The 12,733-nt window shown below is 34.7% G+C and overlaps 1 protein-coding gene across 1 annotated transcript in view; it reads right to left on the reverse strand.

The window, feature by feature from the left end:
• Positions 1–3,422: 3,422 nt before the first annotated feature.
• ghrhrb (growth hormone releasing hormone receptor b) overlaps positions 3,423–12,733 on the reverse strand; it is a 39,312-nt gene continuing 30,001 nt past the window's right edge. Inside the window, exons 5-13 of the mRNA XM_079627990.1 lie at positions 10,429–10,526; positions 10,172–10,304; positions 9,376–9,529; positions 8,298–8,358; positions 8,091–8,160; positions 7,669–7,760; positions 7,256–7,385; positions 5,670–5,711; positions 3,423–5,577 (exon numbers count right to left, since the gene is read on the reverse strand). Coding sequence (XP_079484116.1) covers positions 5,395–5,577; positions 5,670–5,711; positions 7,256–7,385; positions 7,669–7,760; positions 8,091–8,160; positions 8,298–8,358; positions 9,376–9,529; positions 10,172–10,304; positions 10,429–10,526 — 963 coding nt within the window. The 3' untranslated portion in view covers positions 3,423–5,394. The remainder of the gene's footprint in view (positions 5,578–5,669; positions 5,712–7,255; positions 7,386–7,668; positions 7,761–8,090; positions 8,161–8,297; positions 8,359–9,375; positions 9,530–10,171; positions 10,305–10,428; positions 10,527–12,733) is intronic.

Raw genomic sequence — 12,733 nt, forward strand, 5'->3', positions numbered from 1 at the left:
ATATTTTACACAGTCATGTGACACATTTCCAAAACTAACGTCCGCAAAACAGAACTAGCATTTAAAACTTTCTTAAAACAGTAACTTAAATTGTCAACTTGTTTTCTTGAGTAGATTTCTCTAGTACTTCATGTGTTTCTATTTTTTTAAACAGCCGCTATACAAAAAATGTCAATTGGAATATAACAATGCAAAAAAGCTCATGCCACAATGTTTTCCATGAGCAGCTAAGAATTATGAATCTTTATACTCATTTCATTGAACGCATTTACAAATAGAGCACTTTTAAGATTCCAAAGATTAATTTTTGGATATTTTACCCCTTAAGACGTCATTTGCCGTAGTTTGCAATTCTTTGCAACTGATGTCACTGCTTATGAAGATTTTTCTTTTTCAAAGTGCCTTTTTTTGCACAAAAGAGACAATTGTTTGGTTTTGCAACAACAACACATAACTGCATCACATTTTGTGAAAGTCTTTTTATTATGCTTCTGCAAACCAAGAGGCCTTTTGAGATTTTAAGATATAGTTTTTCCCCTTTGGCATAACTATCTATGGGCCATCAATTTTCTTTTTGTAATGCTAAAAAATAAAAGTAATTTGATATGAAAAAACAATTCCAAAAACTGAGAAAAGCTGATTTAGGGAATGGGAAAGCAACAAACATCTTGCATAAGCTACATGATCATTCATGATACTTTACAGTTTTTCTTCCCAATTTAAGAAACGGTTTACATTTATATATTCTCCCTTTGTGAAGCATTTATATTAACGTTTAAACCGATCTATCACAAAACAAATGCCTTGTTTTTCAAATGATAACTGCATAACAAAAATGCACACAAGGTCAAAAATAATGTAATATTTTATATGATGAATATTTATTTATATATAACATTACACTGTATTATAGATTATAATAATTGAGAATTTGAATTTAAGTGGAAATTTCAGTGTTCAATTATTATTATTTTTTAATGTGATTGGTTGAAATTTAAACTGGCATAATTTAGTTCTAGGATCAGTTATTGAGATCATGTATCCAACTTTTTCCAAGATGGAATGATTCCAATTTAATTTAGCTTTTGACAAAGAATTGAGAGTAGCCAATAATAAACGGTTTACTAATAATTCTTAATTATGAACATTCTTTGCATTCACTTTAAAACGCTGTATAACGATTAAATGTACACTATGTAACTTAACAAAACTGCATGCATTTTGCGGAAGAACATTGTTTTGGTTGTGCTCCGGCTCTGCGTGACTGTGCGGATGAATATGTCCCGTCATAACGCCTAATGCTTTACAAATTACAATGAATGTTCTATAAAATATCTTACCTGTTGATAAATACCTTATCCGAGTCAGTTTTACAAACTTTCTAATCCCCCAGTTTTGTTCCATCTCTGAACAGCCAAGCCATAGTGTTGATTCTTGTTTTTTTTAGAGCTCTGTCTCGTTTAGCCAACAGACTCCTCTGTTCAGCGTTGGGTTATTCTCGGAGGTTTCAAGGTTAGCATGCTCCATATCAACATGTCTAGACTCGCTGTGGCAACTAACCTATGCCACTCTCTCACCGTAAATGCATCAAATGAGCTGGAGCAACTTTTCTCAATTTACGGATTATGACGAGGCCCGCACGAGCGAGCGATACAACGCAATTTCACGCGAGATCCATCCCGACAGACTGTCGGCGATGATAAAATATAAGCACTTATAATATTACCATAGTGAATCATTGTCAGACGAAACACGTTTTCGAAGAAGGAATTTATGTAGGCTATTTACTAAAAAGTTACATAGTGTAGGCCTATTCAGTGACATGATCAGTGTGTGTTAGCATTACACTCTGTTCTGTGTCACATTGAGTAAACAAGCTTCAGACAGCAATACTGTATTGTGGACACTTTAAAGCAGAGAAATGATTTGCAATACTTTTTAGTGTAAATGTAAAAAATAACAACAACTAAATAGCATGTACCTGTCATTTCACAGAATGTATGCAGAAGTTTTATTTAAAAATTGAGAATTTGGCATTTCGACTTTTTTCCAGTTGAATTGTTACTAAGTAAAGAGCTGATCATGTTGTTTAAATGTGTAGTTCTCAGCATCGCTGCCTATTCCTCTTAAACGATGCATGCATTTCCTGTGATCTAGTGGCTGCTAAAGCATACAAAGAAAGTGGGTTTCTTATGATGTACAGCAATATTGTTGTTTCAAGAAAAAATACCATAATGACAAAAAATAAGTGAGTCTTATAGGGCCAACAAGCATGTGCACTTTCTTGAAAACACATCATGACTAGTTTTAATATATCCTGTTAATTATTACAGTGATTTTTTGTATAATAAATTAAGACCATTTTAAATGTCATACTTTACTCTAAAGTTATGTCTCGAGCTCTCTAATACCTCTCGTTCAAAGTAGTGGGATTGCAGTGCTGGCACAGATTCTAAACTTACCCAGAACTAGAAAATCAGCACACTTTTTACCTCTTTACAACATTCAACAGAATATATTGACCTTTCAGTATATGTGCCTGCAATTCCCACTCCTGATGACCAGAATATACATTAAAAACGGGCTGATGGGAAATTAAGTAAACTGTCAGCGTTACACGGGTATAGAAATACAAGTGTGTGGGGTTTTACGCAGAAATTATTGACTTTTTTTCTTTCTTGTAAATTTAAATTCTGTGAAAATGTATGATAACTAATACTGTGCGTAGAATAAGCTATGGATTTAGATGTAATAAATAAAATGTTGTTTTAAGATATTTGATTTTTAGTGGAGGGTATAGTCACTTCACACAATCTGTGGATACTTTTGAGTGTTTATACTTTAAACTCAAGCATATCACAGAAAAGAAGAATACAGTATTTAGAATACTAATATTAAAGTGTTTTGGGAGACTTGTAATGACAGTAGATTCATTTGAATGTTCTAGATTATGTTAAATGCAGCTAAACTTGCTTTCGTGGAGAGTTTTTGTTTTTCATTGTGCATATTTTATGTCATATTGGATGTATGTTATTGGATGTATGTTTGGTACATTTTTTGTATATTATAGACTATTGATTTTGAAACATCATTAAATGTTTTTGACAAGTAAAGTTCCGGTGGCAATTAATAATCCCGATCCATAAAGACACCAGTAAATATGTTGAAGGCAGTAAATGTAGATGTTAAAATGTATTAATGTGTCTTTAAGATGATTCAGAATTGTTTTATACAATGTCACCATTGTGGAAAAAGACAGTGCACCTGCTTTGATCAATTATAATAGAAATGCTGCAAAAATGTTGCAATTTAAGGAGGCGTTTACACGATAATGTTTTCAACTAAAACGGAAAACTTTTTATATGCATTTTGGCCATTCATTTACAAAGACGTTTTGGGGCCTAGAAAATACAAACTATTTTCAAATCAAAGTTCCATGACCACTCACTATGGTAATTGGAGTCTATTATATAACAAGACAATGTCACAAAGCACAAAATAAAGATATTTACTCCACACATTTAACAAAACTAATACACATCTGATAACCGAATATGTTAAGGCAGGTTAATGAATGTAGCAACAACTTACATTTAAGACAACAGAAGTGTGAATGGGAATCTGTAACATTTTGACAACCAGAAAAAGACAATATACAACACAATATTAAAAAACAATCAGAGAATAAATACATTTTAGCATAGCATATGCTATAACCATAATGTCAGAAAGTGACAGGCTTATTTCTGATTCAGTCTTTTTTGTAATTGGATGGTTTTGAATTCATGATCCCTGTCATGTGTTCTTGTCTGAAATCATGTTTGAGCAACAATAAATGCTGTGATAGAAAAACAAAAGTTAACACTATTGCACATGTCTATGGCACTGACATAACTATATATTCAAACTTTATACAGCCTATCGGACATACAGTATGTTCAATTATGACAAGTATCCAGGCTCACAAAAGACTGAAAATGAACATTTAAAAAAATAAATAATAATAATAATATATACACGTGTGTGTGTGTGTATTGTTAATGAAAATTAACACTAATATTAATAAAACTGTTTATAATCAAACCACCAAATAACTGAGCACAAATGTCAGTAAACACAGTACACATCACATAAAATCTACTACTGTACATACAGCAAGGATATTTACAATTACATTTAGCAACTACAAAACCTGTTGAAACCAGATAACATTTCTACTAAACAAGAAACTTTACAGTCTAGTGCTCCAGATGTGTGCACTGCAAAGGATTCTTAAATATGCCATTTTCAAAACAGTATTATTCATTATAATACTCATAACTACTCATATTATTTATGACTATTAATCATCTTTACAATTTGTATCTACTTTGTAAGGTCTCTTTGTACAGAGACTGATTAGTGTATTTTTTTATTTTCAATGACTCCTAATGATTTAATTAAAGCAAATCAATTTGATTTACAATGAATAAAATATTTTGAAAATACTATTTAAGAAAAATACTTTGTAAGCCCTGTAGAAATGTTATAATTCTTTACACATACAGGGCCAGCGCACTGTGCAATATAGTGCCTTGAAACGCAATTTACAAAATGAAAGATTACGAATAAGAACGCCTTTATGAATATAAAAATACCTTCTTTCTTTCTTTCTGTCTTTTTTTAAAATTGATAGCTATATTTTGTTAAGGATCCAAAATGAGGTCTGTTTACTGTAAGGCAATTAGCTGTATTCAACATACATTATGCACTCTCAACTTTCAAGGCAGACCAGTGACAAACGACGGAGTGATAAATACAAATTACAGAGCAACACGTTTAACAAAGTTACAATCATCATTTAAGCTGCTCTTTTCCATATAAAAGTTGATGGGAATGACAAAATGAGTAAATGACAGTTTTTTTTTTGGTGAACTGTCCTGTATTGGAATTTGTTCTGATAGTCAGTGCCAACCTGACTATTTAAAAAAAAAAAAAAAAACCTGACCAATATAATTTGGGCTTTTGGGTTATGAATAAATAGTAATTTTATCAGTAAAGAGTTGACTCGTTTCAGTGATGATGTGTAGAAAACAGAAGTATATCTTTGGATTGTTTTAGCAACCATTTATATCCTTAACACAATGCTTGAATTTGCATGAATTTGAACGTTTTCAATTATTTGTGCCATGTCTCTTATGGCATAGTGCAGGATTCTTCAAATCTGGCCCTCCTGTCCTTTATCTCCAACCCTAATCAAACACACCTGAACATGCTAATAAAGATATTCAGGACTAATGGAAAATTACAGGCAGGTGAGTTTGTTCAGGTTTGAAAACTTCAAAGACCAGGGCAGAAGAACCCTGGTTAAGAGGTTTTAATGAAAGAGAAAAAGGGAATGAGATGAATTGGTTTTCAGTCAGTCGACACACTGTTGTGGGACTCCGTTAAGGGCAGCTCCTTAGGGCTGGATTTCTCTAAAACTGAGATTTGTGTGATTGTGCTGCTCTCAGTAAAAAGGGTCCGTCTTCTCTTACTGTATCTCAAATAATTTTGTGTCTGCCACTTCCACATTCTCTTCTTTAGTTCTGCTTGTACCTGAAATGCAAAAATATTAATGTGCATTTTTGAAAGCAGCATGTGTTTCCTGTTTTACACACATTTACAATTAGGAAAAACTTGTGGCTTACCTCTCCATTGAGAAAACAGTATAACAGAGCCACAACAAAACCCTGAGATGTACAGAAACACAATTACAGTCAGTAAGGGTGCATTAACAAATCACAGAACAGCTCAATATTTTTTTTTACAAATATTTATTCCCCATATTTATTATTTTTTACCATATAATTTATGATATAATATTATGTTAAAGTGACCCTATTATGCTTTTTCGGATATTACCTTGCATGTGGTCAAAAAGTCAGCAAAATTTCAAAGAACAAAAGTGCATGATAAATGTTATCGTGAGTTATTGATTATATCATGAGTTATTGTCTCCCAAAAGAAAGAAGCGATTCTGAACTGCCTGAAACAGGTCATCAGTAATTCCAGCCTTACTTTCAGTTCAAATCTACATAGGTCTTTAACACCTTTGTGTAATGCTCGTCTATTGTCTTCACTGGCTGTAAGCGAAAAACGTCTACTTTGACCCGCCGTCAAACACTGTAGTTGTAGCTGAGGCCTAGAAGTGTTTGGTTCGTGTTGTCGACATGTTAAGAAGACACTGTTTTCTGTGCTGCCAAAGCAAATCCACTTTGCGCGCACTTCCATAGAATGAGGATTGAGGCTCGAAATTGATACAGTAAAACCATCGCCATCATTAGTGTTCTTTATCACTGCGTCTACAAGTGCGGAGGAAGCCTCCAGAGCTGAAATGAAGATATGGTAATGGCCATTTAGTTTCCAACACACAGCAGCAGTAGACCAATCACAACAGAGTGGGCCATCTGACCAATCAGAGCAGATTAGGCTTTAGGATCGGGGTTGGAAACGTCTGCTTTAGTGAACCGTTTCAGGCACTGTGAGAAAATGTAAGTGTTTTTAGACCTTGGGTGGATGTAAACCTATTGGGAACCTTTAAAAATAGCATTCTAGGTGCACTTTAATATACAAATAACGTATATAAATATAACCACATCATATTGTACATCACATCAGACAATTCCACAATTGATGAGCATTAGTTAGGGTGGCCAGAAGTCCTTTTTTCTTTGGTACAATCCTGTATTTCAGTCCTGTCCTGACTTATTATGAAAAAAATCATGTTTTTCTTATACTGTATTTCTTTCCTTAATTCCTAGTCTTTGCTAGGTGATCATAAAAGCGAGTAGTAGTTTTCTGTCACGCGAGAATAGCCTTGAATGAATAGAATGTGATTGGAGCCAATCTCGTCATAGTATATTTTGGAGAACAAAATTACCATCCATCCAATCACAATTCGTTATCGATTAACCTGTAGTTAGTGAAGGCGGGATTTTAGAACACGGAGAAGATCAAGTCAGACGCGAAGATGTCAAAGAAGTGTGTGTGTAAATTTACGAGGATCTTCAAAAAGAGTTTATCAAGTTATTATGTGGAGTAGGTTTTGAAAAAAAAACTAACTGTGGTATCGCGCTGAATGACACGCACCAGAAGCTCTCTCTCAGACAGCGTGCAATCCCGAAATCAGGGGTTTCTTTTGCTGACCATGCCGTCCTGTATTTCACCATGATAAATCTGGTCACCCTAGCATTAGTATTCTGTGAATTTCACAGATGGTTGATTGTACACACACCTGAAACGGGCCCAGGCCAAGCTCAAGAAAGTGGCGAGCATTTTCTCCAGTGTGCTCTGGCAGGAAGGCAAATACCATGTAGTGCATGCCAAACAGAGGAATCAGGAAAAGAGTAGACTTGGCCAGTCTCCTACAAGTATACATAAAGAGCAGCATTATTTCAGATTAATAACAAACAATTAAATTACGTTTTGGAGGGGAATTTATCATGAGAGAGTAATGAGCAACCGTGATGGCTGTAAATAAAAGCAGCCTGAAAACAGCCTACTGTGATACTTGCATCTTGTGAATTTCAACAAGACAATAACACACTATTTCAGTAGCATGTGTGCAGCTGATCCACAAGTATTGTACAATTGTCTGTGAATCAAACATTGACACATCTTTGCTTTGAGTGTGCATTTCAGGCCTACATGAAGTGGTTGGTATCATTGCCACCCATTCCTCGAGACTTCAGCTTCTGCACAAGAATCCGGATCACATTTATGAAGATTAAGAAATTGATCTAGAAAAAAAAGAAGCAAGAATGCATCTCTGTATAAAAGATAAAGGAAAAAGCTCATATACTGTACACATCAACAGACTGTGTGTTAAAACAGATACTTGTATCCAAAAAGAAACAATCATGATGACTCGGGCAAAGAAAACGTGTGATGTGTCATTTTGATATAATATAATAAACATTTTATTGTAGTGCACAATCATGGCACATGAAAAATACATTAATAATATATATTTTGAAAAATGCTATTGCAACCAACAGCTTCCACTGTATTCCAGATGTGGCCTTTTTATATATAAAATCAAATCAGCTGTGTTTTTCTGTGAATCATACCAGGAGAGATACTGTGATTGGTCCTTTGATAATCCACCAAAAGTAAGCAACATCTGTGTCATCCCAGCACCTGCAATGATTATATGAGTACATCTGCTTAGAATCTGCACTTTCCCAATAAGCGCAGAAATGCATGCAGCGCAAAGATATATAGTACTACAAATCAAATGAAGAAGTCTATACGAGCTTAGATCAATCTGGACTTACCCTCTGTTATCAAAAAAATTCCTTGCTAGAACCCAGATGGTCAGTATTAGTGTTGGTAGACCTACAGGATACAGACAGAACAATGTAATAAACAAAATGTCATCAAATTGTAAAACATTTTTGTTACTCTGCTAAAACGTTATCAAGAATAGGTTTGAAATCTTCTGTAAGAGCAATCATTTTGTGATTGAGATTTCCTGGGAAAATACTGGGATTTCCTATATATATATATATATATATATATATATATATAGGAAATCCCAGTATTTTCCCAGGAAATCTCAATCACAAAATCACATATATATATATATATATATATATATATATATATATATATATATATATACACAGGTACATAAATACATATATATAATTTATCATGGGAGAGTAATGAGCAACTGTGGTGGCTGTATATATATGTATATGAAAATATATATTTAAAAAATCTTGTTTAGAGGTTTTTTTTTCCATCTGATGCCTACAGGTGTCACCAATGGAACATAATACACAAGGCCACACTATCATGCAACGACAAATCCTTGATAAATAAATAGAATAGAATAATATACACTACCAGTCAAAAGTTTAGAATCCTTAAGATTTTTTTATGTTTTTGAAAGAAGAAGCTTACTATCCATGTCAGGATTATGTCTCGGTTTATGTGTTTGTGTTTGCTTGACTTGTAGTTGGTTTACACTGACTGTTTCTAGATCAGTTTATTTTGTGTTCATTAGTTAGTTAGTCAGTAATTACTGATGGGTTAATTAGTGTTTTCACCTGATGTTGTGCGCACAAGAAAATTTTTACAATATTAATCTGCGCATTTGCGTAGATTGCAGAAATACAGAGTAAAGTTGTGGCTAAAAGACAGAAATGCTGTCTCACGTGTATTATTTTTAATAGATGCATCACACTACCATTAATACAAGTATAATTTTGTTAAAAATCTTACTTTCCCAAAACTTTTTTAAAATACATAAAAAATTTATATTGTTCCAAACTTTTAACCAGTAGTGTAGTAATATTTAATCATATTATATAACAATATGTTCTCAAGTCTGCTATAGTACCCACTTACCCCAGCCAATAAGAATGTACCACCAGAAATACTTCTTCTGTGAGACAAAGGTTAGAGCAAGAAGAGTCTGTAGATACATCCCCTCTACCAGCAGCCAAAAATAGTTAGCCAGGATACTGAACTGGAAGAAAGCCACCGCTGCCTTGCAAGATGTCTGAAGAGGAAGACAGTATTAGAGATTGTAAGTGTACCGTCAAGATGTACTGTATATTCTTAGAATACATATCTTTCCACTGAAGATAAAAGACCATAGAAATTTGCCACAGCATGTAGCAAATTTCAAGACCTCTGCACTGCAAATTAAAGTATGATATTATTGCAGTGCTCAGACATTTCAGCACAGCATAATGTTAGAGATGAGAATTAGCTAATAAGAAACAGCACAAATATCATCGCAGAGGAGGGGGGAAGAAGAGTGTTAGCTATGAAGATGTGTTTTTTATACTTCAAAGAAGGTGTTTCAGTTCTAGCGGAGGCAGATCTTGAAAAGTGTGCCTTAAAGGCACAGATGAGTTGGCTGATACTGACAGGGGCGAAAAAATGGATGCAAAAATGTGCAGTTAGTGTCACTATGCTGACAGAAACTGGTGTAAAGCTTTGAAAGTGCTCTACTGTTCCAGATGAATGCTGCAGCATCATGTGTTGTGTGACCTAATATTGTTCACTGACCGCAAGGCTGATGGGGAACGTGAGCATTGACATGTTGAATAGCATGCATTAGCTCATTATTTTGAATGACGTCTATAAAACAAACAAAACAATTCTGCATGAGCCTGTGACAGTTGGCGAGTCTCACTGTTGACATGAAGCAGTGGTCCTGAGTCTCGTCGGCAAAGAGAACTGCATCTTTGATGAAGATCGCACTGGCTCGCAGGATGAAGGACGCGAACAGATTGATGTGAATGTAGTTTCTGGTGCAGTGGAACTTCCTGTTTTGAGCAGAGTAAAATTGATTTGCGGATTATTCAACAAATTGTCACAAAACTCTCACGGATTAAAATTGCTAGTGATCTTTGTGAGGTTACATGAGCTTAGTGAGTTTTCTTGCAGTACCTGAAGGCTGTAAACACAAAGATGGCAGAGATGAGGGAAATCAGAGATGTAGCGTAGCCCGCAGTGTACACCTGCCTGAAAGTGGAGTAATATGTGGTCTGGAATAGAGGGGGAAAATAAAACATAAAAAGACAATTATAAAAATGTTTTTTAGAGAAATATATCTTTTCAATTCAATTGGTGCACTTCAACCTTTTTGTTTCACATTTTTGTTGTTATTGTGCCTTATTCTTGACACACATTTCTGTGTAGATTGTTCATAAATCTATTCTTACATACACTCTCCCACTGTACTAAATGTGACAATTTGATAATTCAATTTTAAGAATTCTAATCATTTCAATTCAATTTGAATCATTCTAAACATTTCATGAATCATGGAGGGTATGAGGCTGGATGGAGAAAAGAAGAAAATAGTCTCACTATAAGGTATGAAAAATGGATGTAATAATAGATGTTATATTCAACCTATTATAGAGTGCAGCAAAATTGATTAAAAATGAATGATAAAATAATAACATTTCTTCATTCAGTCGTTTGTTATTTATGCCACAACCTCAATGCCGTTGTCGAGCAAATATAAAGTCATGTTGGAAAAGGTATATTGAAAAAAGTCACATTCGTTATTATTTTAAATGATTTAAACATGTTCATGGAAAAATGGAAACTTATGAATAAATGTAATGCTCTATTGGAGGCCATTTTTATTTTTGCTACCAACCTGTGAACTGCACACAGAGGATTGAGGGATATCGTAGGGATAGTCCCAGCTAACAAAGAACATTCCCAGAACTTTGGCTAACGTTCTGGAAAGGTTCTCTCAAAGTTATGAGCAAACATTCTTCCAGTAACATTAATAGAGCCTTCGTTCAGAGTTATCTGGTTTTTTATAGCCTAATGTTTTCAAAACGTTAGCAAAATAAATAAATATATTTCTTAAAAAAGAAAAGAAAAACGTTTTAGTTTGATGCTCATCTAAAGTTTTTGAAATGTTACTACTTGTTTCAGAACATTCAATAGTAACATTCCTATAATGTTTTTAATGTTAAGAGCATTAATAAATACTGTAATACAGCTACATGGTCTTAGAACATAATTTTGTCAGCTGTGGGAATGCTAACAATGCTGTCTTCAAAATTAAAAAATAGATAAAGGCATCTTAACAGGATGGTATGCAAACATTCCTAGCTCTGCATCCTGGATTTTTTTTGTCTTGAGACAAAGCCAACATAAAGCAGGTCAGCTTGTTCTGGGATTACAGCATGCAACTAACTATACTTCATGTGTATCTATAACCACATTGCTACTTCCCCTGATGCAGACACAGCTAAAAGTCATTATGAGTCATTATAGAAATGTAGCACTCATGTGAGAGAGAGAGAGAGAGAGAGAGAGAGAGAGAGAGAGAGAGAGAGAGAGAGAGAGAGAGAGAGAGAGAGAGAGAGAGAGAGAGAGAGAGAGAGAGAGAGAGAGAGAGATTATGTTCTTGTCTGGCTGATTCAACTACTGTTAATTGGTTTGTTCACAACAGGAACACTCTCATCTATTTTATTCAAAGTATTGTCTCTATTCTCATTACAATTTCACTGTGGTCTTCTGGAGAAAAAAAAAAGATAATATAAAGAAATGATCAGGCAGAAGAGAAGATACAGTGGGAAGAACAAGTATTTGATACACTGACGATTTTGCAGGTTTTCCCACTACAAAGCATGTAGAGGTCTGCAATTTTTATCATAGGTACACTTCAACTGTGAGAGACGGATTCTAAAATCCAGAAAATCACATTTAAAAAAAATAATTAGCATTTTATTGCATGACTTAAGTATTTGATACATCAGAAAGGCATAACTTAATATTTTATACAGAAACCTTTGTTTGCAATTACAGAGATCATACGTTTCCTGTATTTCTTGACCAGGTTTGCACACACTGCTGCAGGGATTTTGGCCCACTCCTCCATACAGACCTTCTCCAGATCCTTCAGGTTTCGGGGCTGTCGCTGGGCAATACGGACTTCCAGCTCCCTCCAAAGATTTTCTATTGGGTTCAGGTCTGGAGACTGGCTAGGCCACTCCAGGACCTTGAGATGCTTCTTACGGAGCCACTTCTTAGTTGCCCTGGCTGTGTGTTTCGGGTCGTTGTCATGCTAGAAGACCCAGCCACGACCCATCTTCAATGCTCTTACTGAGGGAAGGAGGTTGTTGGCCAAGATCTCGCAATACATGGCCCCATCCATCCTCCCCTCAATATGGTGCAGTCGTCCTGTCCCCTTTGCAGAAAAGCATCCCCAAACAATGATGTTTCC

Source organism: Phoxinus phoxinus (assembly GCF_949152265.1).
Source record: "Phoxinus phoxinus genome assembly, chromosome: 11".
Lineage (NCBI taxonomy): Eukaryota > Metazoa > Chordata > Actinopteri > Cypriniformes > Leuciscidae > Phoxinus > Phoxinus phoxinus.